Source organism: Thamnophis sirtalis, unplaced genomic scaffold (genome assembly GCF_051295495.1).
Source record: "Thamnophis sirtalis isolate CommonGarterSnake01/CBP01778 unplaced genomic scaffold, rThaSir2_p1.2 scaffold_4, whole genome shotgun sequence".
Classification (NCBI taxonomy): Eukaryota; Metazoa; Chordata; class Lepidosauria; order Squamata; family Natricidae; genus Thamnophis; species Thamnophis sirtalis.
This window is the reverse complement of record NW_028261384.1, coordinates 12,469,264-12,496,858: the sequence shown is the minus strand read 5'-3', so window position 1 is coordinate 12,496,858 and position 27,595 is coordinate 12,469,264. Positions and strand designations below refer to the sequence as shown.

General features: G+C 39.1%; 1 protein-coding gene across 4 annotated transcripts in view; it reads right to left on the bottom strand.

Moving 5' to 3' along the window:
• Positions 1–8,005: 8,005 nt before the first annotated feature.
• Positions 8,006–27,595, bottom strand: part of DNAJB6 (DnaJ heat shock protein family (Hsp40) member B6) — a 61,337-nt gene continuing 41,747 nt past the window's right edge. For all 4 annotated transcript variants that reach the window (XM_087712492.1, XM_087712490.1, XM_087712491.1 and 1 more), the window contains exons 9-10: positions 13,538–13,732; positions 8,006–9,210 (exon numbers count right to left, since the gene is read on the bottom strand). In XM_087712492.1, the coding sequence (XP_087568618.1) occupies positions 9,128–9,210; positions 13,538–13,732 (278 nt within the window). In that variant the 3' untranslated portion in view covers positions 8,006–9,127. The remainder of the gene's footprint in view (positions 9,211–13,537; positions 13,733–27,595) is intronic.

Sequence of the window (27,595 nt, the reverse complement as noted above, 5' to 3'; positions counted from 1 at the left end):
AAATTGAAAGACAAAAAAGTTAAGTATAAAAAGTGGAAAGAGGGGGACATAACTAAGGCAGAATATCAGCAAATAACCCGAGCCTGTAAAGATAAAGTAAGGAAACCTAAGGCTCACAATGAAGAAAGACTTGCCACAAAAGTAAAAAATAACAAAAAAATGTTAAAAACAAGAAAAAGGTTAAGGAAACAATTGGTCCATTGCTGGGAGAAAGTGGCAAGATGGCAAGCAACAGGGAGAAAGCAGAAATATTTAACTCATTTTTTGCATCTGTCTTTACACAAAGGGATAAAAAAGTCCAACCTATCAAAAACAGCACCACAAAAATCAGATTAGGAACACAAACTGAAATAGGGAAGAAAATGGTAAGTGAGCACCTGTCTACCCTAGACGAGTTCAAATCACCAGGACCGGATGGATTACACCCCACGGTTCTGAAGGAACTGTCAGATGAGATCTTACAACCACTGAACTATTTCTTTCAGAGATCCTGGAGCACCGGGGAACTGCCAGAGGACTGGAAAAGAGCTGATGTGGTTCCCATCTTCAAAAAAGGAAAAAAATAGATCCAGGAAAGATTCTGGAAAAAATAATCAAGCAACGAATTAGCAAACACCTAGACGTAAACAAGGTAATAGCCAAAAGCCAACATGGGTTTGTCAAAAACAGATCATGCCAGACTAATCTTATTGTATTCTTTGACAAAGTGACAAAATTAGTGGACCAGAGGAATGCCGTCGATATAATTTACTTGGACTTCAGTAAGGCATTTGATAAGGTAGACCATAACCTACTACTAGATAAAGTAGAAGAATGTGGGTTAGACAGCATCACCACCGGATGGATTCGTAACTGGCTGACCAACTGCATTCAACGTGTAGTCCTCAATGGAACTGCATTTACATGGAGGGAAGTATGCAGTGGAGTACCCAAGGCTCTATTTTAGGCTCAGTACTCTTCAACATCTTCATCAATGATTTGGATGAGGGAATAAATGGAGAACTCATCAAATTTGCAGATGACACCAAGCTGGCAGGAATAGAAGACACTCCAGAAGACAGGCTTAAGATACAGAAGGATCTTGACTAACTTGAACATTGGGCACTATCTAATAAAATGAAATTCAATGGTGAAAAGAATAAAAGAGTAAGGTTTACATTTAGGCAAGAAAAACAAAATGCACAGGATAGTATAGGTGGTACCTTGCTCAACAGTAGTAACTGTGAGAGGGACCTGTCCTTGGAGTCCTAGTGGACAACCATTTAAATATGAGCCAGCAGTGTGCAGCAGCTGCTAAAAAAGCCAACACAGTTCTAGGCTACATAAACAGAGGGATAGAATCAAGACCACGTGATGTGTTAATATCACTTTACAATGCCTTGGTAAGGCCACACTTGGAATACTGCATTCAGTTTTGGTCGCCACGATGTAGAAAAGATGTGGAGACTCTAGAAAGAGTGCAGAGAAGAGCAACAAAGATGATTAGGGGACTGGAGACTAAAACATATGAAGAACGGTTGCAGGAACTGGGTATGTCTAATTTAATGAAAAGAAGGACTAGGGGAGACATGATAGCAGTGTTCCAATATCTCAGGGGTTGCCACAAAGAAGAGGGAGTCAAACTATACTCCAAGGCACCTGAGGGTAGAACAAGAAGCAATTGGTGGAAACTAATCAAGGAGAGAAGCAACTTAGAACTGAGGAGAAATTTCCTGACAGTTGGAACAATTAATCAGTGGAACAGCTTGTCTCCAGAAGTTGTGAATGCCCCAACACTGGAAGTCTTTAAGAAGATGTTGGATAGCCATTTGTCTGAAATGGTATAGAGTTTCCTGCCTAAGCAGGGGGTTGGACTAGAAGACCTCCAAGGTCCCTTCCAACTCTGCTATTGTATTGTATTGTATTATTGTATCTCACTTCCTAGACACACCCTATACTTTTTTAAGGACTGAAATCATGGAATGTGATATACAGTATATTTACCAATGATTTACAGATTGCATCTTTTCAAGTGAGACCAGGCACCCTTAGAAAGAATATTAATTTGAAGATGAAAATAAACCCATTTGTACTTCATTTTTCATGTCACTTAATGGACAGGGGAAAGGAGCAATTGGGGTGGGAGATAAATCCACTCTCCGCTGCCAAGAAACACAGGCAATTCTACAGGACTGTAAAATTAGGACAGTATTTCACAACCTGGGTAACTTTTAAGATGGGTGAACTTCAACTCCCGGCAAGGTTGTCTGGAGAAATCTAAAAGTTGAAGTGCACTCATTTTCAAAACTGTCAAGAGTGAGAAACATTGATTTAAGATGTCCTTTCTCACCTTAGCCTTAAAGGTTCAACTCCCACTATGGAAACTGGGGGGGATGGGAAAGAATGGGGAGAGAAAGCATTACTGATATCATATAGTCTTAAGGCAGGAATTTGCAATTTAAGCCACAAAAATGGCAAATGACCAAGTCTTAGGACTATCTTTAATCAGAGTTGTTGAAAATTGGCAGTATAGTTACTAAAATTCTCAAGCAGCATTTTGAATTACGCAGCATTCTTGGTCTTTTAAAAAAAAACTACATATCTTCAGTGCTCATTATTATCCAGTAGATTAAAGCCACAGCAGGAGAAAAATCTAGTAAAACCCTTTTGAGTTTATATGTCATTCATAGCAGTTTGTTTCTTGTTTTCTCTTTTGTATTTTTGTGGGGAAAGGAGCTTTGCCTCTTCTGGCAGGTGGGCTGGCCTCTAAACGTAGTTTATACAAGGACTACTAGATGCTGTATCAAAAAAAGGAGAATATTTGTGGCTCAGGGTTGAAATGAGGGGTCTTTGATGCCACAAAGCTCACTAGCACTAATGATGTAACCTAGATGGGTAATGAAATGCCTACAAGAAAACAACCAAGCTGAGAAAGCAAAAGGGACCCCTCAGAGGCTGTGTCATTTGAAAATGAGTTTGATCAATAGTTTCCTCCCATTCTGAGATACTTAAAAGCAATTAAGGTTTCAGAAAGAGCCCACTTTTTTTGCTTCATGATGCTGAAGGGCTGAAGATCAATCTAGAAGTCCATCAGAGTAATAGGTCTGCAATTTCCATCTTCCCCAATTGGCATTATCTTGTTTCATGACGTATGGGTCTGGAGCCTCCCTTATTATACAGCATTTAATATACATCATTCCAAGATTTTCTTAAAAGTCCAGGGCGGTGGACTTTTTTTTTACTACCAGTTCTGTGGGCGTGGCTTGGTGGGCATGACAGGCGAAAGATACTGCAAAATCTCCATTCCCTCCCCACTCCAGGGGAAGGATACTGTAAAATCTCCATTCCCTCCCCACTCCAGGGGAAGGATACTGCAAAATCTCCATTCCCTCCCCACTCCAGGGGAAGGATACTGCAAAATCTCCATTCCCACCCCACTCCAGGGGAAGGATACTGCAAAATCTCCATTTCTTCCCCACTCCAGGGGAAGGATGCTGTAAAATCTCCATTCCCATCCTACTCCAGGGGAAGGATACTGTAAAATCTCCATTCCTTCCCACTCCAGGGGAAGGATACTATAAAATCTCCATTCCCTCCCCATTCCAGGGAAAGGTTACTGCAAAATCCCAATTTCCTCCCCATCACGGAACTTGGGAGGCAAAGAATAGATGGGGGCGAGGCCAGTCAGAGGTGGATTTACCAGTTCTCCGAACTATTCAAAAATTCCGCTACCTGTTCTCCAGAACTGGTCAGAACCTGTTGAATACCACCTCAGGTCCAGGGTAAGTTTTATTGTATGATAGGAAAGAGAAATCCTTCAGAATGGCTGGCTCATCCAGAGTACTTTGGGAGCTCTTTAGATAAATCTGCACAAAGAATTTGGCTGATCTTCAGAAGATTTTCTGAAGAGTTAAATAGCTGTGAATGAATGGTCACACCCATCAGCATGAATAAGAAAACTGAAGTTGCGCTGGACAGATTACAGGGCATAAAGTAAGACATAAGCGAACAGCCATCCTCGGCAGAGAACAAGGATAATTTTACTGAAGACTGAGAAGGTCAGTTTAATCCTCCTGCTCCAAACTATCTAATCTAAAAGTTTTTCTCCCCAACTCCCCTCTCTCCCTTGTTCAAGGTTTTTAATGATTTAATCTATTGGAAATAATTCAGAAAACCTTTACTACATCCTCTCCAAGCTACAAAAGAAGCTTCTCAGGGATTGGAATAGGCATTGAAGTAATTGTTTCATACACTTTGGGGAGTAAGAGAATCAAAAGCAATCTTGTGCGAATAGTTTTTGCCGCAAGAGAAACAGAAATGGTGAAGTTTCAAAACGTGTATGTGAGGATATGTGTTCAGGCCTGTGATAATGGGAGAGGTCCAAATATTACATTCTTACATTCATTTCAGGCATTTCCTTGAACTTCATGCTATATGGCACAACAGAAATGGATAAGAGCAGGAAATGCCTATTGGTCAGCCCTTACGGTATCACTGATATTGTTAATCATTTAAAACAAATAAGTTAGCCAAAGTATTGCTTTTCGGTGTACTTGATTTTATTTTTAAAAAGAGCTTCCCTTTTATTAATGGGAAATTATCACAGGAAACATCCCTGGGCTCGCTGCTTTTGGCAGCTCAGAGGCATTAATATTCTCTATTCCAGTCTTCATTAATTGTTGCTTGCTAACAGGCAAATCTCTGAGTTGCATGCAAAGACACTTGAGTGCAATAAGTTGAAGGAGACTAAAGGGAGAGTAACCTTTAAATGGAGCTCAGTCCTAGGTGGCTTCATAGACAAGTCCGTGCAGTTTCCTTGACAACAGTATTCTACAGAAATGGGTTGATTCTTTCCTTGATGTGTTTTGACTTCCTGGTCTAATCTGTAACTGTTAACATTCCCAGTAGTATCTAAGTAGTTTTACAGCTCAAAGTCAGTAGTCTCAAAATTACTTATATTTGAATGCAGATGATAGAGGTTGTCTATGGTGCTGGTCAACCTGAAACTAATAAAATTAATAAGAAACTTGATTCTGTCTCTGCTATCACCTCTGGGCTTCAAAAGATCCCTTTTCTCCTATTCTCCTTCAGTGGTTATAATAGCAGCAATGTAGTATGTCCAATAGCAAAAAAAAAAAAAAAATTGGGGGGGGGGAGTTGTCCCCTTCCTTCTCCTCTCCTTAGCTGTGCATTATAGTTGTGTTTGCATGTTGCATTAACCCAACCATTGTGATGGTATTGTTGAAAGAAATATCCATTGGTTCAGTTCCAGGTGGGGAGAAAGACACTGGAAACATGGAGGCTGATTGGAAAGATGGTTTATTGAGGGACAGGACCAGCTGAACACATGGAGTGTGAGAGTTATTTATACCCTCTTTTTGGGTTTGAACTTGAGCTTCCTGTTCCTATGCAAGAATATGTATTCTATTGGCTGCTGTCAGATTCCCATGGGGCTATGGAGGAGTCATAAGTGAGATACGTTTGGTTGAAACTTGCTGGGCGATATAATGTCCCCATATGATTTTGCAATCTTCTGCTGCATTGCTCTGCTGCAAGATAGGTAGAGGGCAAATCCTATTACGTCCTGAGGGGTTGTATTTTAATCCCATCACCCTGGAGCTGAAGGTCTTTTGTCCTGTAAATAGACTGGCTCAGTCTTTCTTAATGTGCACCAAATATCTGCTGGGGGAAGGGAGCTGGGGTTCTGTTTCCTTTAAGATTTTTATTTCTCCTTTAGGAGAAATATTTTATCCTGCCTTTTTAATATTTCATAAAATATTTCATTCTTCTAGGAGGATTGGGTACTAACTTTCTACAATATGATGTAAGAACCCAACTATTTCAGCTTGTCAGTCATGGTTATTGCCTTGGCTTTGTCTTCTTTATCAGCCCATTTCTGATTGCAATATATGTGTATATATATTATATATCTATATCCAGTCTATATATTAATTTGCTTTCATTTGCATGTTAACATATTATTCTATAGAATGGTTTGTGTTTATAATGCCAGTCGTCTTGTGCAATCTGGTGTTTAATATATTAAGCGGGGATGTTTGTTTTTATCTTCATATAGTCCTGATAAATTTGACTGATTGAAATGTTTTCCAGTTGATATCAATCAGACAGACTGGGTTGCCCTCCCAAAATTTCACTCAGCCTGGACTTCACAATAGGTAGTCCTCAAGTTATGACCGAGTTGGAGCCTGCCCTTCATGACTGTAAATTGTAATGGTCATAAAACTATTTACAATCTTTTTTGCAGAGGTCATAAAGCAAATACTTTGTTATTACATATCATTATAAAGATTAGTTATTAAGCAAATCCAATTTTCACCATGGCATAGTTTTGTCAAAAAGTGGAAGCACCAGTTTTCAGCAAAAATCTGTAAAACATGGCTGTGTTGCTAAGCGCCTGAAGTGTGTTTGTGTGTGATACAGGGGCATGGGGGAGCCATTGGAACTTGAGATTCAGGTCATAAGTCCCCTATTTCGGATCCACCATAATTTTGAATGGTCATTAAGCGACTGGTTGTAAGTCAAGGATCACCTGTACATCTTTGGCCACAACTGACCAATATTACCAGCTAGACCTGGTCTAACCATCAAATCAACCATCAAGTCAAACATTAAGCTTCGAAATGCTGTATTGGAGGAGAACGGTGTTTCACAGACATGGTAAAGACAAATTATCAGGATTCCCAGACGGGACTAAATCATGATCTGCTTTCAACTTACCATATTTTTCAGAGTATAAGATGCACCTTCCCCTCCCACACACACACACACACAAAAGAGGCTGAAAATCTGGATGCATCTTATAGACTGAATACATAATTTTTTGCCTCCAGCTCCGCCCTGTGCATCCCATTTTTCAAAAATATGGATGCGCAGAGGGTTTGGGAGGCCTATAGTGTGCTCCTGGGGGCTGGGGAGGGCAAAAATAAGTGAAAAAGGACCAGTTTTTCACAAAAACAGGGGTGCTTATGCCCTCCCCACTCCCCAGGAGCACTCTACAGGTCTCTCACACCCAGTTTTTGCGAAAAATGGGCTAATTTTTTGCCTCCCAAACTCCCCATGCATCGCGTTTTTGCCCTCCCCAACCTTCAGGAGCACTTTTCAAGCCTCCAAAACTTGCTGCATGTCCTGTTTTTTTTACAAAAAGGGGGCATGCAGAGGGTTTGGGAGGCCTGCAGAATTCTCCTGGAGGCCTGGGAGGGAAAAAACCTTTTTAAAAAAATTTATCTCTTCAAAATCTTGGTGCGTCTTATAGTCTGAAAATACGGTAGTTTGTTATGGGATTCAGTCAATTATGACTGAATCATTAACACATGGCTACACAATCCATAGATTAGCCAATGCTTTGCATCTCTTAAACCAGTGGGCACTTGCCCAGAGTTGTGACGGATTATTGGTAGGCTTTTGAATTTTCGAATTTCACCCTTTGTGGATAAAAGATTGATGGCTATTTGCTTTTTTCCCCTCTTTCCTCATACCCACTCCCTTTTCTTTACAAAATCTTTTTAAACTCTTAACCTTGTTTTGCTTTTGTGAGAAATTCTAGGATCAGAAGCAGTTGATGGTGAGAATTTCAAGATAGTGGCAACTGTGACTATGCCATCAACACCATGTTCTTTGTTAGGTGTATTAAGTAAAAAGAGGCATAGCCACAGCTACCATCTTGACCCATCAGCTTTAAAAATAATAAAATGAAATAATATATTAAATACCTTTTAAAATCTTCTAAGATTTTCTGCTTTATAATTGAAAAATTATCTGCAAATCTAATATTTAGAAATCTTCAGTTAAATAAAAAGCCAAGTTAGCTACCAATTTTTAGACACACAACCATTTTCATGATTTCTTGTTATCATTTCGGTAAAAATCCTGATTAACTTTTTTCTACTGTAAACCAGAAAACATTCAACAGTGTATTTATCGATTGAGATATATTATCTTCCATTTGATTTTTATGTCCCAATGAGGTTATTCTCTGCTTTCAAAAAAAAAAATCAAACTAAAAAAATAAGAGCTAATAAGGGAACTTACTTTATTTCTTTAAATATTAGTCACACAGCACAACAATTCAGTGGTATTTCCATAACAAAAAATGGTTCTCCAACTTGATTCAGACATGTTCCTTTTAAACATATCTTAATGAGTTGCACAAGATTACATTTTCATAATAGAAACATTACAATTGAATCCAGATAAGTACTGTAAATCCACTTACATCACCATCTTCCTGACCTAAGCTACAATATTTTGGTGTAATTAAAAAAATTCTCTGAAAAAACGAGGGTTTCCAATAAGAGAGAATAGGCAACACAATGTATTGGTGAAAGGGAAATTAAAAAAAGAGACCAAAACATTCAACTATTTTAATTTGTAGATTAAATAGCAGGAAGGCAGCTCATAGTAACCATGCTTGGAAAAAGGTTCTGGCTTAGTATTTTGTTACGAGGTTAAAAAGAAGTCATGGACCATGCAAATTGCACATTTGTCATACAGGTGGTATGGTATCCCACATACAGGTGGGATCATGTAATCTTGCTATATTTATATTCTTAAATTTCCAATTATGTATGTGCATGCCCCACCCACTCATTGCAAGCTAATTAACTATATCTGGGTACAACTAGTATACAAATGACATTATAGATCATTATAGAACTTAATCCCATTCCCATTAAAGGCAAATTTAAATGTTAAGGTTTCATTGGGGTTTCTTCTGAAATCAAAAAAATATTCATGATGGCTATTTTTAAAAAATAACAATGTTGCTTACACCTTACCAAACTTTGAATAAACATGCTTAACCCAGGACAGGAAGAGATGAAAAGGACGCATTTCGTTACTATGTCTTCAACAATTTTAATCAAAATCTACTCTATTTTATGGTATCTGACATCCTGACCATTAATACTGGTTTATTCTAACTGGGAAGGAGTTTCTAACTGGGGTGTCTTACATCACAACTTCACCAAGTATGTGGTGCTCAAGCATAATAGTGCAACTTTAGTGTACTTTAACTGTTATCTCATTTGCTAAGTGAGAAGAGCTGTAAGAAATATATGCACCAAGAACCTGGGTGGGATCAAATGGTAGAACAACAAAAGAATAGCATCTGGGGACATCAGAATCCATTCTAATATGGCGCCTTGGCCGCTTTCTTCTTCTTCTGTTCCTCCCTCAGCTTCTGCTTCTTCCGCTTGCTGCCTTCTTTGTGTCCTGAGGAGACATGGCTTGTAAAACATTGTTCATATAGCAGAACTACCCCAATGTAAAGATTGTTCCCTCAAAATTTGAGCCAGAGCTTCTGAAAAGAGGCATGAAAGCAAATTTCTTAGGCAACTGCAATGATATCGGATCTACAGTATTGCTTTCTAGTCAACAAGGCACATCTTTGCTGTAAGACAGGGGTGTCAAACTTGCGTTGTCACGGCAGCATCACGTGACATATCAGGACTTTTCCCCCCTTCGCTAAATCGGGCGTGGGCGTGGCTAGCGTGTGAAGTGTCCGGTCTGCAAGCCGGGAGTTTGGCAGCCCTGCTGTAGGACCTTCAAACAACATTAGAAGGTTTGGCATCACTACAGGCACACCTGTCACAGAAATCCCTTTAATTATTTTTTAAGAAGCCATCTTGTAAGGCTTCAATTCTTATGATATGAATCATGGCCTGAGCTTTAGTCAGGGACCTTTTCATGGAAAATGAATTGAACAGCCTACTCTAAATCTCTGCCAAAGCAGAATGAACTAGGTAGAGCTTTCAATACATCCAGAAGAATGAAAAGGAAAGGACAAGAGTGAAAACTTCTTGTTTGGCCATTCTTGTCCTTTCCTGGGCAAACAGGAGATGCAGATGAAGCATAGCCAGCTTTTTTCCATGCACTGCTCTCCGTAACCATGGAAAAGATGGGTGATATTGTTGGAGAAAGGGAGAATTCGTGCCAATGAGGCTAAGAAAATTCTCTCAAAACTTCACCTTCTGACATAATTCAGCTCATTGCATGAACTAGTGCTTACCATATACCAGGGGTGTCAAACTCAGGGTCTGTGGGCTGGATGCGTCATGCACTAGCCATGCCCACACTTGGTTTAGCGAAGGGGGGGGGGAGTCCTGATACATCACATGATGATGCCATGATGAAGCAAGTTTGACACCCCTGCTATACACCACCCTTTTAAGTAGTTGTATCTCAAGAACTTTCTGAAAAGTGTGGCTCAACTAAGCTACAGGACGTTCACTAGTTAGCATAAGAAAATTAAAGGCAAGCAAAGGAAGTTTCATTTTGGAGAAGACGCCATACACAAAAACAAGTGGATTTCTTTCTTCTCCATCATCATCATCATCATCTTCATCATCATCATCATATTGAAAATGATTTATAATCTTCTTTTACTCCAGAGAAACATTTATGGTTAAGACAAGTAAAGAAAGACTGCTGTGTAAACTAAATATTTCAATTTGTCCTTACAAGCTACCCCACAACTCTTCTTTTGATGCTTGAATTTCTACTTCTATTATAAGCTATTTCTCACTTATTTTTAGTAAGAGTCAGTAGCAAAAACAGAGTAGTTTCACTTCCAAAGACGGGGGTTATAATTGACAACTGGATAATTTGCAAAGAAAATCTAACAGGTAGTTATCACAGATTTTTGGTCCATCTTGTCACTAAGCAGTACAATTCCATGACTAGACCTGATTTTACAACCATTTTCACACAGTTGTTCAATGAATCACATTGTCATTAATTGAATCATGTAGTCCTTAAGCAAATCCAGCTTCCCTCATTGACTTGGCTTATTGGAAACTAGCTGGGAAGGTCACAAATTATGATCACATGACTGCAACTGTTGTAAATAGGAGCTGATTGCTAAGTGCCTAAATCACAATGCTACAAGAGTGGTATAATGGTCATAACTTTGAGGACCAGTCACTTTTTTTCATTGCTGTTCTAACTTTCAGTCATCGTTAAAATGGTTATAAGATGGTTATAAGTTAAGACTGCTTGCACTGCTTCTTCCACAGAGCAATTCCTATCAATGAATACTCAAGGGTGGTTTTGGAATTAGTCATATTCTGATGATAGCAATTAGATGTTCAACTAATAAATATGCTACACCACCTTCTAATAACTGATTCTGGAAAAAGCTGATCAGAAAATTCGTTCATTTCTTTTAATTGCTCCCAGTCCTGGCAATGGATTCATCTGGAGCTTTATTTCTGAGGTGCAAACTGTAGAAATCATGATTGTTTACCTGGTGAATACATGCCCTAATCAAATGTGAGCATTTTAAAGCCTTAATTACTAGATTTTTCTCTCCTTTGTGTCTGGAAATAAATATACCATAACCTTTCCACCTAAAAGTCGCAACAATTGTCATTTCCACAAACCCCTCTCGCCTTGCTTGTCCATTGCTGAAAGAATGGACACTGCCTATCGTAGTGATGAGCCGAGGTGGCGCAGTGGTTAGAGTGCAGTACTGCAGACCACTTCAGCTGACTGCTAACTGCAGTTCGGCGGTTCAAATCTCACCGGCTCAGGGTTGACTCAGCCTTCCATCCTTCCGAGGTGGGTAAAATGAGGACCCAGACTGTGGGGGCAATAATGCTGACTTTGTAAACTGCTTAGAGAGGGCTGAAAGCCCTATGAAGTGGTATATAAGTCGAACTGCTATTGCTATTGCTACTGCTATTGCTAGTGTGTACATTTAGCATTTTAAAATAACAAATAGTAATCTGTGGGAAGTTGTGCAGAGATCTGATAGTAACTATTTGAAGTTGCCAAGCAAAAGCTTGTCCAACTGCAATGGGGGTGACAGGCACAATGCATCAGCTCTGCTATCTGGAGGTAGGAGTGGGCATCCTTCTTTTGTTTTATTAATAACTACAGAAGGCATCACCCTTTAGATTGTGAAAACAACACAGTGTTTCTGACAATTCAGCATTCCCAATCTGTACCCCTCAAAACGTTTGTGGCTAGGAGTGGCCTCTGTGGACATGAAGAACAGCAGGAGGAAAGACAAGAAGGAGCCAGGGGTCCTTTAAAAAACAACAAAAAAGTGTTCTAAAGTTGCAACAAGCCCATCTTTGCTGTTCCTAAGCCCTGATGAGAGATGTAGAAAAGCTGGGAAGTTGGTCTACCTGAGCCTATAAAATTTTTCCCCCATTACAGAAGCAATAGATGCAACTCAGTTGAGATGTGACTGAAATCATAGGAGAGCAGATGCTGAGTGTGAAGTGAAGCATTAGCAATTCTTGCAGCTGTTTCAGAATTCTTAAATGTACACAATTAAAAAAATTCCTTAAAAAAAAAAACCTCAGCTCTCAATGAATTGCAAAGCCTTGAAAGGGACACTCTGAAAGTTCAAGATCATTCTCACAGAGTCATATAGGTATGGTAGTCCTCATTTAGCAACCCCAATTGGCAACCGGCAACTTGTCATTAAGCAAAATAGCCACTAAGTGAAACCATGACTACACGCATGATTTTGTTTCAACTTTCCTTTGCTTTACAAATCTACACAGGTTGTAAATGCAAGGATTGGTTTTTAAAGTTCCTTTTCCTTCACTGTCATTGCTGTGTAGGGTCACTAAACAAGGAAGTCACTAAACAAAGACTACCTATAGTCTTTTTGATCTACAGATTCCCCAATTTCCATAAGGGAGAATGGATGCCCTGCATAACAAATTGGGAGAGAGAGCTTTCTTTGGGGGGGGGGGGGACCCAACCATTTTTAACAGGCATTCTAAGCTCTAAGCAAAGGAAAGGGAATGATTGTGTAGCCACGTATACAGTGCTGCAATTTCTCATTTCAGCACGTTCATAAAACAGCAATTTAATGTACTTGCCTCTCCTATGATGGCAAGCCAGTAAAACAAATAGGGTATAAACAAGATTACTCAAGATTACTCAGATTACTCATGTTAAAGCTCTTGTTAATCCTGGATGCCAAAGAAAACGTGAGTCTTGTAGCATTAATCTGCAAATGAAATATTTTTTTAGATCTGGCAATGATTGAAATGAGCAAAATAGTGAGCAGGCTGCTCTGCATCTCAACTCTTCAGCCGAGTTGTAAGTTTGCAAAAGAAAATATAAAGATGCACATGAGCCTTCCATGAAAAGTTCTAATTGGATGTGAACAATTAAAAAGTAACGGTTGAAAAGATGACCCTACACACTCCAAACTCAAGATTATTCAATAATTGCCAAGCATGAATATGAAGCAAGGGAAGTAGACAAAATGCCAACTAACAGGCACAAGATGCAGCTTAGCTCTTCATAGCTATGGGCATAGAGGCTGGATTTTACTTGGGTATTTTTTGCAATTTTCTGGGGAGGGAAGGGACTCAAAATATTTTGTAGCCTCTCTGAAGGCAGGGAGGGGGGGAAAGAATGCACATGGAATGCTAGCCCTAAATCAGGATGCAGCCCCATGGTTTCCTTCGCTTCTTCTCTTTCAGTTTTTCCCTATTACTCAAATCTTTTTCCCTTGGTTTTCCCACCAGTCCCCCTTTATTTACTCGCTTCTCATGCCCTGTTTTGTGCACACCTGATGAATAAAAGGGGCTCTCCCAGTTGGTCATCACCGACTCGTCGTCCTCATCGCTATTACAGTGAAAGGCATGCTTAGGGTAGGTGGTGGGCTTCAGGGACTTTGGAGAACGGACATTAGCCGGCTGGAAAGGCAAGGCATTTTGTCCTCTGCGGGTGCATTCTGCTGCAAAAACTTCTTCATCAGGGACACCTGAAGAAGGGAAGAAAAGAAAACTATTCAAGACAGGAAGGAGCTGGCTAAACAGGTGGGCTTCATGTGTCACGGACAATAAAAGCAAAGCAAAGCAACATCTAAGCAGGGTGTTTTCTTGGGTCTGGTCAAAACGCCATCTAAGACATGTCCAAAAGGCTGTGTCCATAAAGTTTGAGATGCATTGCACATAAACAAGGCTTGATCGAAGCATCATCTTGATCACCATCGATGTCACCTGACTTTTGGACATTTCTGCATCCAAGACTGTAATTCAAATCCAGAGTTGGGTTTCAAGTTGAAAGGAGCAAATCACTTCAGTTTGTTGGTGCTTCAGTTTCTTCATGTGTAATCAAGTAGCATTTCTCCATCCCACTCCACTCCACTCATGGTGCCTGGAAACTACACTGGTGTATTTGGAACAATGAGGAGGAAATTAAGAGAGGGGAAAACATTGCAGGATGACCCCTGATGAAGCTTCCTATGAACACACAATAATAGTGATGAATCAAATGGAATCACCATGATTCATCTAGATAGTTCCTTCAAGAGTATGGGCAGAACAATGAAAAGGTATTACAACCCACGGAGGGGTGCTTGCTACAGGCTGCCACAGCCTGAAAACAGCATCCGAGTGGAATTATAAAACCTGTATGAAAAAAAAAAAACCATCTTAAAATCTACAAGTTGTGATGTGCCAAGTAGTTCAGATATGCACCCAGCATTCTGAGCTACTAGTAACAGGTTAACAATGATGGCTTTTTTCTTAAAAGAAAAATACTTTTTTTTAAAGAAAAGATGGTCAGAGACCCTACTAGTGAGGAAGAGCCAACTGTAGTAGAGCAAAAGAAAAGATTTAAAAGCTAATGAAAGAGCCCAAGAATTCTGTGATTTTATGAGACAAGATTTCATAAAAGACAAGAACCGTAGTTGCTGTATCAGACTTCCCACCTACGCACCTGCTACCTGTGGTTGCTTTTATCTTATAATATAGGCTCCGTTTCTTGTGAAGCAGCTGAACTGATACTATCCCCCAATCTGAGAAATGCATAAGCTCCTGAATCCAATTCTGGGTACCCAGTTATTGTAATAAGTCAGAAGGGGTGGTAGGTCAAGAGTCAGAATTTTAGATATTGTACCTATTGAATTTGTCTAGATTGGTAATCTAGACAATTAGACTCTTTGTGGCAAACTATTACAAAGCAAAAAAAAAAAAAAAAAAAAACAACCCAAACAAACCAATATTTGCTATAACTAAGAAGAAATGTCATAGAGTGACTGTGCTGAGTGACTTCAGTAATTTTCTAGACAACCTCATTGCTGAGTACCAGATCATTGTATCATTGACAAATGACAGCTGCTATCTGAAGATCTCTACCAAAGTAAAACTCACTGCTTCTTATGCAGCCTGATTCATTGGCTGACCACCTGTATAATTTGGAAGTTCCTTCTGACATCTAGTATGAATCTACATCTACACTAGATCTGATCCTGCCCTCTTTGGTGTGACAATCTTTCTGATACTTGAAAGCTGTTACCATATTTTCTTTTGGTCTTCATGTGGAAACTACTGTTAGAAGAATTTGAGTGATGCCCAAATCAAAGAAAACACTCCAAAGCAGAGGTTACCAACCTTTCAGACCTCAGGCACCACTAAATTCATAATTTAAATTCCACGGACCACTATGATCTGGCTAATGACTGGTAGGCTGGGTGTGGCTAGGTGGGCATGTGACTGGGTGGGCGTGGCCAACTCGATGTCACTCACATTGAGGAACACCTCGCCAGCCTCCCCTCCCAGCCACTCCTCACCTCCCCACCCGGGCTCCCACCCGGGCCCAAACAGGAAGCAGTTATTGGAACTAAGCAGCCAACACAAGAAAGAGTTGACAAAACAGCTCACTTCAAATTGGATCTGACCGAGAAGGAGGCTACCTCACTGAGGACTACGAGCATAGGCTTTCCAAGCTGAGGTAAGACATTCAGGAGTGCAAGGTCAGGTACCGGCACCTGGAAGCTCAGCGGTCTGAGATGGTCAGCAGGTTCCAGGCCATGATGCATTTCCTTCCATGATGCATTTCCCTCCAGCATTTGCCCAAAGCCCCGCACCAGGAGTTTGAAGCAGACCCCAAGTCAGAATTTCTGCCCTCCCCCAACTCGCACAAAAAGACCCCGAAGGGGGAGACTCTCTGCAGCAACACAAATGTTCATTGCACATATGCAGCCCAGGGGCCGTAGTTTGAGGACCCCTGATTTAGTGCACAATAAAAAATGCAAATAATTTTTCTGCGGACCAGCAAAATTTTCTTGTGGACCACCGATGGTCCACGGACCACCACTCCTCCAAAGGACTAAGATTTATGAATGTATCATTCTTTGAACTATGTTCTAAATTAAATAGAACAAATCAAATAGGCTAAAAGAAATAAGAGTATTTAACGACTAAAGAAACATTTCAGAAATGAAAGAGTTGTTAAACCTTGAATACATGGCTGAGCTCATGTTCTTAACCACACCTAATAATACTCATTAAGCATGGTGTCATCCCAGGTGGTACCAAATTACGTACGTGTTTTCTTTGCTGGATCATGAATCAGCTGCCTAGGCAGGAGTTAATGATTAAGAAGCGCAGCAAAGAGAAGTGATTACTGTATGGTGCTAAGAAATAAAAACCATTTCAAGATGAAAACAAGTTTTCAAAACCTTTTGCTTGACAGTGCTTTTGGATCCTAACATTGAAAATGGAGAGACGTGCTTAGCTCAAATGAAACCCTTTGGTCAAATACAAGTGACATGTTAGTCTTAATTCTGATCCTGAAAATCCATACATCTTCCCCCAGGCTATTTTCTCTCACTTTCAGTTCTAACTCAACGAAATTGGAAACAAGCATAATGGAAAAGACTACGCGTTCATTTAACAGACAAATATTCTATAGCAGAAGTCTCCAAATTTGGCCACTTTAAAACTTGTAGACTTAGTTGCCAGAATTTTTCAGCCAGCCATACTGGCTGGGGAATTCTAGAAGTTGAAGTTCACAAAGTGGCCAAGATTGGAGACTCTGCTATCCAGGGGTCTCCAACCTTGGCAACTTTTAAGCTGGCTGGGGAATTCTGGGAAATCCTTCAGGCTTCAAGTTGCGAAAGTTGGAGACTCCTGTTCTATAGCACACTTTCCTGGAATGGATTTTTAAGTACGATACTTCCTCTTCTGCCAGGCAGAGGACTTAAGAAACAAAAATAGTGGGGAGGCGAACCTTACCTAACCCTAACCCTACCTTGGAAGAACTGTGAAATACTTCAAGATTTTACGGAAAGAGAAACAAATGTTTAGTTTACAATCTCTTGCTTCCTGGAAACTGACTAACTTTTGAATGTCATAAGAGAGGAAGGATGTATCTCATTTAGCATAAAAGGCAAATCAAAGCTTATGATCTTTACATTGGGAACAACACATTTATCTCTAGAATGAGTTGCTATCCCTCCTAGCCAAGCTATTTTTATAAATTGACTAATTTGATATATTTTTATCACTTTTTAACTATTATTCACACACACCCTTTATGCTTTATGTATTTTACTGTTTGTTTATGAAATTTAATGAAGTTTTTTTTTAAAAAAAATTGCTCTTTACCTCAATAATTTTGCTACCACGATCTGGCTAACAAAATGTGTCAGACTTGCAAAATAGTCTATTTTCCAATTGATAAATGTTATTGTTTATTATTGAATATGGATTATTTTAAAATGTTAGTATTTAGCAATATTCTTCGTATGTTAAAGCTATTATATGAGGAGTCTATCTCACATGTGCCTCCTTGTAGAAATTAGCCTCTAGGAGTTGCGGGTGCTCCAACACTGGAGGTTTTACGTTTTTAGGAAGAGATTGGATAACCAATTATCTAAAATGGTATAGAGCAGGGGTGTCAAACTCAAGGGCCAGGAGCCGGAGCCGACCTGCAGGGTGGTTAGAACTGGCCCGGGGGCCACCCTAGAAACAGTGAGGGACTGGCCCTTGGTGCATCTGTTAGCAAAAACAGAGCTCGGGAGGACTGTATGCAGCCCTCCTGAGCTCCATTTTTGCTGGCAGAGGGTTGCAGGAGGGCGTCGCAGCCAAAAACGGAGCTCAGGAGCCCGTTTTCTCTGGCAGAGCACTCGGGCCACCACAGGTGCCCTCGTCACGAGTGACATCAAGTTGGCCACCCACCTTGGCCACGTCCATTCCACCACCATGAGGTCAAACACAACCCTGATGCAGCCCTCAATGAAATTGAGTTTGACACCCCTGGTATAGAATGTCCTATTTGAGCAGGGGGTTGGACAAGAAAATCTCCAAGGACCCTTCCAACTCTGTTATTCTGTTCATAATGCAGAAAAAGTTCAGAAATGGGTTTTTTTCACATCACCCTAAAATTAAAATACAGAACAGCATGACTTTGTTCCTTTTTACCCCAATTTAAAAAGTTTTAACAGCTAGCTCAAGGCAACAGAAAATATTAACATTAAAACTAGTTGTCTCTTTCATCAAGTTCTTATTATCCAACTTAATTGTAGAATGGCTTAAAAAGACAATTTTGAACAAACTGATGGGTTCACAGGTAACGACAGACCTCGGGATTGTTTCTAAATAATTGGATGATGTCATTGTTTCCAGTGTGGTGGAAAATTCTCTTGGCTAGGAGTTAAGAGTGCAATTTCTAAACCAAATCAGTGCAAAAGCTAAGGTTAACTCAAGAAGCACCAAGTCATGAATATGCTTCAAAAATACATACTAGCCCTTCTGCTCCAATTTTGCGACAAACGGCTGTCCATGAACATGTGTTTTCTCCCTGGAAACACCAGAGTGAAGATCACATGGGAAGTCCCTGTGTCCATGATTCTTCAACCTGCTCCATAAGCAACAAACAATGAACCACAGACAACACAAATTAATCACTCATTTCCTATAGTGGCTGGACTGACTGGAGGGAAAAAATGTAAGGTTTAGATCTACACAGTACTTACAATATATAAGGGAAGTGGGTACTATCCTGAACTTGCTACTAGCATAATAAAAGATTCCACATTTATATGTTTTTATTTTCACGAACTCAGTTGCAGAGGCTACATTTCATATTTCTCAGAATTTCAATATTAGCTGCCTATTCTATTAATAGCCGATAGTGCTTTTGTTTTTAATCCAAAAGGCCATATAATATTCCTTTATTGCATTAGTTGGTATTCTGAAGTGAAATAACAGAACGAATCATGCTGTTTAGCCACTGGATGGCAACATTGCACAATGCAAAAAGATCAACAAAGAAATCATCTATCAATATTTAGAGGAATATATATATTTAGTGTTTTCTGAACATTAAAGGTGTGTTGCTAAGATAGTTCCTTGGCTGAAGATGACAAGTTCAATTGCTGGCAGTTTTACTCTTCAGAAGCAAAATTCTGCTCAAATCAGATATATACTGCACATTCTTTTTTTTTTTTTAAAGTATTAAACACACAATTTTAGTTGTCGTGTGGCAACTAAAGGCCTCAATGTGACTTTAATTTTTAGCCTTCTATGTGTTGCAGTAATATCCTGCTTAAGTGACATTACAAAAGGATTTAAGGAAAAAGGACTGGATGTTAGCAATGACAACTAAACAGAATTACTATATTTGGATAGGTTTCTATTCCATAACGCCTTTCACGTATAAACTCCAAAAATTCCTAGCAAACGGATCCCAAAGCTCTGCCTTCTTGGAAAGCAGCAATTCAGTTGCAAATGGATAGGGCTACATCCTGTCTACTTCTGAGTTAGCCAAAAGTGTCTCCAAGAACTATTGGAGACAAGACTCCTGCACTAGACAATAAGAACGAACATGGGTTTTTTTTGCATTTTAGGAAGTGTCTATTTATTTATGTGTTACATTTGTATGGCATCCAACTCGCCAGAGGCGGCTCTAGGCAGCTTACAAACTGTTCAGTACCGTGTATAAGTGGCCTGCGATTTGCTAAGCTTAATTGGCAGGATTTATCCTGGGCAGAACTCTTTCATGCTTTCATACAAAGCAGGCTGTGCCATGACCGACTTAAATGAGCTTAATAATACATACTGTATACACTTGCTGTGAGCTTTTGGTCAGATAGGGTCATTTGCCTTTCCATGTTCTTACATTTTAGTATGCTCTTGGGAACCAAAAGCACGGGAGGATATGAAAACAAAGCCCTTTCCACTTTGCAGGATTTAGCCTAGAATTTAGACAGGAAGAAAGCATTTGTTTCTGATAGAAGAGAATATATATAGCTCTACTGAATTAAGTGATCCCTGGTGCTCTCTGAGCTTGGCTGTTTTCTTGCAGATGTTTCATTACCCAACTAGAAGCTAATATAATCAGTGCTGGAAGGGACTGAGGGTTGTGGTATATACTACTAATGGCTATTTAAACAGAGAGCAAACATCACACTCTTGTTGCACTGATGATGTTACCTAGTTTGGTAATGAAACGTCTGCAAGAAAATAACCAAGCTCAGAGAGAACCACAGACATTGTAGTATCTATTTCTCTAAACATACATGCTTGGCATGGCCTGTAGACTACCAAGATAGTTGAAAGAGAAGATATCCAATTGCCAAATATACATCTTATGAAGGCACAAATGATTTTTCAGTATAGATTCACCACCCACACACACCTTGAGAAGAAGAAGCTTATATATTGTGATAGTACAAAAACTATGAATTCTGATACTACATAAGTTTCAGTTTTCCCATAGGATAATCCAGACTTAGGATGTATTGATTGAAGTAAGACTGCGTTTGTAATTTCTGGAGTGAAATAGCAAAGGAATCATCTTAACACACAACACAACAAGGTGTGATGGATGTTTGCCCTGTGTATGGCAACATCCTGTTTCACACCTTGATCTGAGCTGGACCGCATTAATCATATCGGAAGTGGAATAAAGGTGTGAGTTATTTTATTTTGATAAGCATTCAAATTCACTCATTTGCATGCAAATGAAAAAAGAGAACACTTTATTTTTAAGTTTCAATAACACCTCATATGTTATTTAGAATAGAATAGTAGAGTTGGAAGGGACCTTGGAGGTCTTCTAGTCCAACCCCCTGCTTAGACAGGAAACCCTACACCACTTCAGATAAATGGTTATCCAAAATCTTAAAAACTTCCAGTGTTGGGGCATTCACAACTTCTGGAGGCAAGCTGTTCCACTGATTACTTGTTCTAACTGTCAGGAAATTTTTCCTCAGTTCTAAGTTGCTTCTCTCCTTGATTAGTTTCCACCCATTGCTTCTTGTTCTACCCTCAGGTGTCTTGGAGAATAGTTTGATTCCCTCTTCTTTGTGGCAACCCCTGACATACTTGAACACTGCTATTATGTCTCTCCTAGTCCTTCTTTTCATTAAACTAGACATACCCAGTTCCTGCAACCGTTCTTCATATGTTTTAGTCTCCAGTCCCCTAATCATCTTTGTTGCTCTTCTCTGCACTCTTTCTAGAGTCTCCACATCTTTTCTACATCATGGTGACCAAAACATGGTGATCAAAATATGTTTAATATTGCTTAAACTTTGGTTGAAGTAGATGATGATCCACAAAAATTTATGTGGCACTAGTTTCATTTGTCTTTAAGGGTCTATTGATGTAATAGTTTAAATATACAGTATTCTTTTCATTACTAATTGCACATTTTATAGACTTCTGAGAAAAAATAATCCTACCCTTAGCTGTATACTATTTATCATTGCATATTGTACACATGGGAAAAATGTATTTTCTTATCGTTCAACTATTTATATTTTTTCTTGCCCAAGGATCATCTCCTCTGCCAAGCTCCCAATCTTGCAATTTATAAATCATGTGTTCTTTTTATTTTATCTGTTAACATGTCCCACCCCACCCCCCATTCTGTTCTCAGAGCAACTAGAGCAGAAGTCACCAACCTTTCATACCTCTGGGACCATTAAATTCATAATTTTAAATCCCAAGGACCACCAATATGAATTTTTTAAAATGATATATTTAGTGCAATATAAAAAAATGCAAATAATTTTTCTGCGCACGACCAAAATTTTCTTGTGGACCACCACCGCTGAACTAGAGTGAGATATCAAACAATCTCCAATACAGAAAACTATGCATTGGTCAGAGAAGGACTAATATTGGTGCTTCAAACGCAGTATATCAAATCACAGATTGAGATTAATATTACTTGGCCAAATTAACAATATTTCAAGGCTGTGTCCAAAACAGACAAACAAAATGAAAGCTAATAGATTAATAAATTGGCTCCAATGAATGCATCAACAAGGGTGATTTTTAGAGAAGGGAGATTTCTGAATGGAAATAAGCATTAGGTTTTCTCCCAAACACTTTACAAGAAAAAGCTCGACAATATTATACAGATAATTCCTTGCTTACAATTCTAATGGAGCCTACACATTAAATTTAACATTTTTTGTGGCTCTGTTAAGCGAATACTCCAGTTGTTGAGCAAACCAATGGTTCACTATGGGAAGTGTCAGTTTTTGGCAAAATTATTGTAAACTGTGGTCATATGACTGCAGGATATTGCAAACGGCTGCAAAAGCAACCATATTGGCAAGCACCTATAGGTATGTGACCACAAAGGGAGGAACAGTTGGAATTTCGAATCATAAGTACCCCTCCCAGTTCCATTAACAACCAAAATTACGGTAAGGAGCAAACCTTAGATCATTGGACAGAAACTAACGGATGATTGTCCGGGAATATACTGAACGGTTTAACAGTGAAGATGTTTCTCACGGTTTCTGTAGTTCAATTTTAGGGGGGGGGGAACGATTTTAACAATCAAGATTCATTTTGGAACACTGAATAACAAATATTTGAGACTTTATTTGGCCTTTCCATTTTTTTTTTACAGTATGCAAACAATCTTCACTATTCTGGCAGAAATCATGATGCTATGTGTCCCAGGCACCACATACCTAGAGGACTCTGCAGGAGCGAGTGTGTGTATGGAGTGGAAAAATGCTGTGTTTATTCTTTCAATGGAAAGAGATTTGTGTTTTATTCCCTTCCTACTTATACCAAATAAGAAGGAAAATAAAAGTACTAGAACAGGCCTCCATCCATAAACAATAATAAGAAATGAATCCAGGCAGGTGAATATAAAGGCCAGTGTACACGTTATTATCATTCTGGCAGTGTCCTCTCCTGTCTCTTCTAATTTCTTTTAGATTTTAAGTTAGAGGGGAAAGATGTCCTGCTAATATGGGATGCTTTGGCAAACATGAAAAAGTGAGATTTTTAAAAAAAATCAAGTGCAACACGTGAAAATACCCATTTTGTGTTCTTAGCAACAATACAATAATAGTAGCAGTAATAGTAGTAGTTTATTGAAGCCTTTTCGATAAAATAAAATATAGTACATAATATAATTTCAGAATAAGATAGCCAGAAGGAAATAAAGTGATAATATATAAATATATTAGTACAATCTCCCTTACAGGGTACCCCAATTTGTTCAATTTATTAGCCTCATAGGACCACTGCTTGAATTATAAACTTAGCAGTTTGCTTACAATATGTACAGTACATTAGAGCCCAGGAGGAAATACAACAATCTATAATTCGGTTTCCTTTGGGCATCTAATAGGGGCTATACGTCTAAAGGGGATACATAACTGACAGATGAACAATGCATGAGCAATGTTTTCACTGGTCGGGATATGAAAATCCTCTCGTAAAATGGCAAGTGGAGTCCAATAACTTAAATCTTGCTCTAAGCAACCATACAGACCGGAAAGCAGGATGTGTTTTAGCCTTCACGCTGTAGTCAATAGCTTTGAGCCTTTTTTTTCTGGCGTACTTTAGATGCCGTCATCTATCTTGTCTTGGGAGGATGTCATCTAGCTTGGCCTGGGAGACAATGCTCATTTGAGAAAGCAGGGTGAAAATGCAACAACCAATTAAGTCAAAATAGTAGGGCCTTATTTTGTGCAAATTGATTAGGAGATACACAGGGATCGGCTGCTATGGGTTTGCCCAGGTTCGGGAGAACCCGTAGCTAACGTAATGGCTGGTTCAGAGAACCTCAAAATCCCACCCCTGATTGTCTCCACCTACCCCTCCCCTTCCAGGAGTCTCCACATACCCGTTTTGGATGTGAGGTAAGTGCAGGGCCCATGTGGAGGCTCATTGAGAGGGAAAAACGGGCTTCCTGGCAGTTCCAGAAGACCAGAAACGCCTTCGGGTCTCCGGAGCCCAGGGGAGGCAGTTTTGCTCTCCCAAAGGCTCAAGAAAAGCCTCTGGAGCCTGGGGAGGGGGAAAACAGCGCTCCGCCATGGTGCAAGAAGCCATGCCTACCCAGCAACTGAGCAGAGAACCCGTTGCTGAAATTTTTGAAGCCTACCCCTGGATTACAGGCTTCTCTGGATCGGTTGTGGCTATATTCTTTCTGCTGTAAGAACCACTTTCCTATGTATTTTCCAACACAAGGTTCCCTTAGAATTTATAGGAGTGCCAACATTCTTTTTGCAAGCTTTTGGGAACATTAAATCCTCTCAGACAAAATCTCTATCTGCAATTCCAAGAAAACCCATTAAACACGTCTGAAATTACAAATAAGGCAACTTTTCAAAAAAAATCATTTGGTTTTTAGAAAACACTACTGTTATTATATTATGTGACTTATTTTTTAAAGAATTTGCTCTTATAGATATAATATGAAGAACTGCATACAAGGACAAAAATTTCCTGACCAAAATGTAGAAAGAGAGAATGTAGAAGCCATCTAAGAAACATCTACTGAATGTTTGAAAAGCTAGGTGGTTTATAGCTGTTTAATTGCTTTTAAAAAGGTCCTGGTCATTTGTTAAAATAATCCTAAATACTGGAATGTATCCCTTGGAGAATCTTGGTAGCATATTTACTACTGCATTATAAAATGTAAACAAATGATTCTAGTATATATTTGGGTGGATTATAAATGGTGGATTCCCATTTTGGATAGCTATTCTTTCTTTAGAAATAACTAATCAATTTTAGGATTAGCTATAAGCTTTCTTATTGTTGTTTCAGCTTAATGATTGGTAAAGATTTTAACAATCAAATCTGGACTTTGAAAGGGAAAATTTCCTACATGAGTGGTGGGGAATCCTTTTTGGGACAAAAGGTAAAAGAATAATGTGGGGGGGGGGATGCTCCATTATCTCTGTGAGTGGGACAAATGTGATTCAAGATATCCTCGTCCCACAAGTGTTGTTTCAGCTTAATTGATTGGTAAAAATTTTAACAATCAAACCTGGACTTTGAAAGGGAAAATTTATTTTGACTTCCTACATGAGTGGTGGGGAATCCTTTTTGGGAGAAATGGTAAAAGAATAATGTGTGTGGAGGGCAGGGGGATAAGCTCCATTATCTCTGTGAGTGGGACAAATGTGATTCAAGATATCCTCATCCCACAAGTGTATCAGTGTAGTAAAATTATGAAGTGTATCCTTATCAGATTATTTACTCCTTCCTTTATTGGGAGTTCAGTCTGCACTGCACCCTGATCCATCCCAGTTTTCTGTAATGTTTCATGCATCTCCATAAATGACAGCACTGCTGTTCCTACCCAAGATCAATCCAGTAGAACCCAAAACACAATGGAAGAAATAAGACTGCAAAAGAAAATCCCAAAACAAAGATCAGAATAAATCCTGTAGAATTGAAGAGAAGAGAGAAGAATCCATGGCAAAATTCTCTTCTTTTTTTAAGGATTCTGGGTATCACAGAGGACATATTTAAAGCTAACGTTCAACAAGACAAAGAGGGACTTTATTAAAGACATCAGCAGAGTTTTTGAAGACCACAAGAAAAAATAGGACAGTCAAAGATTTTTCTGTTTCTGCTCTGTACAGATGCTGTTTGTTTATTATTCTGGGTTCCTTTAAGTCATTAACAGCTCAGAATATAATGAGTAGGGTTTTATCATAGACTACATGATTATGTTGCACAACATAAGGTACTAGTTCAGATCGGCTTTTATATTTCCTGTTTGAGAAAGATGACCTAATATCAACATCAGTAGAAAACCTTGGGAGTGAGGTGAACAGCATTTTGTTGTTTTCCTTTTGAGAAATTATACAGAAGCTACTATGCCATTTCTTCTACATCCCCCATACCAAAGAATATATATACATCAACATTTTTCCATAGGTTTCCAATAATTATACTTCACTCACTCGCCACTTAGCATTGCCTACTCTGAATCTTGCTATAGTTAAATTCATTAGAAACTAATATATGATGGGATGAAAAATATCCAAGCAATTTCCAAGTGCTGTTTCGATTATCTATTTTTTCTTAAATTTATAATTTACCCCAGTCCTTCATTTAAGGAGTTTAGAACAGTACATTTTCATTTAATTTATAATGGATAAGATTATATATTTTCAGGTACCGCCCAAGAACATCATAGAACAACAAAGTGTAAGTCTTTACTTGTTTACATCCAATAGACCGAATCTTGCCAGATTAAAGCTTCATCTCACCACAGCAAATATACCCTGGGAGATTCTAGGGAGTGTCTATGTTAACTCTCTTCCTGTCTCCTATTCAGTTATTGCCTCATCTGACTCCTTTGAGTGTGCTCCCTCCTTCCTGGGAAACAGCCACTTCACTGTAGTCCATTATTCCATCTTTCCCTTCTTAGGCATCATCCTTTGCATACATAATACTAAGTTGTAATATGGCTTGTTTAGATTTGACTTGATGGGATGGATGAACCCATCCATTGTGGCTTCTAACCATGATTTTTGGCTTAGATTTGTGAGATATTGCTTAATAACCCCCTTTATTCAACAAGCTATGAGTAAGCCTGCCAAAGTGTGAACATGATGTGTGAACTGAGCCAAAGACTCTGATATGGGGTCCGTCAACCTCAGCAACTTTAAAATGTGTAGACTTTGACAGCATGTTGACTGGGGAATTCTGGGAGTTTGACATTAACAGGTTGTAGAGTTGTCAAGGTTGATAAACATTGCCTTTGTATATTACGGTGATATATGAGTGTATCACATTTATCCAAGAGCTATGGAGAAGAGGCTGTGAGCTGTAGTTATAATATACAGGCTGAATATAGCAAGTGAGTTAAAACAGCATTATAATTTCTGTGCCAGGCCTTAATTCTCATGAACTTTAGGAAGTTTCAATAACTATGTTCTTCTTTCTTTCATTTTCAAACCAGCTCGTAATATTTTTACAACTGTGTGCAATATTTTGAAATTAATTCCGTGAGATATTTTTTCCTCCCGTTAGCAAATAGGGACCTAAACAGTTCTTCCAAAAATAAATGTTTCCAAGCTTAGCTTAATCATGGAGGAGGAATCCATAAACTTCCTATGAAGGAGTTAGAGAATCAGAGTTAGTCTGTAATAAACAGACTATTTGGTAGCTTAACTCCATGAAGCAAAAACCTTGACAGCCTGTTGCAGCCCTCTGCTAGAGGCTCCTATTTTTGGAAGATTTGATCTGGCAAGCCTAAACCTCAGACAAACTATTTTGAAACCAAGCTAAATGCTTAACAGTTGAAGAATGCTTAATAGTTTGCCAAACAAAAGCACTGCTGGAGTAATGAAAGACCTTAGCAAGATATACAGCCTCCCAAAGGTCTGCACTGTCAGAAGAAGTTTCATTTCAGCATGTTCAGTTCTCATCACATGGTAAAATGATTGTACCAACACAAAGCAAAGCAAACACAGTGCTTGCAATTGTAAAGGATTAATGCATTTTCACGCCACTGCCCTACTTTGTAGCCAGACAGAATCAGTAAATCCTTGCAGTACCATAAGAATATTAATTCCCACATTATGTCAACTGCGTCCCACTAAAGTGAGCTGATA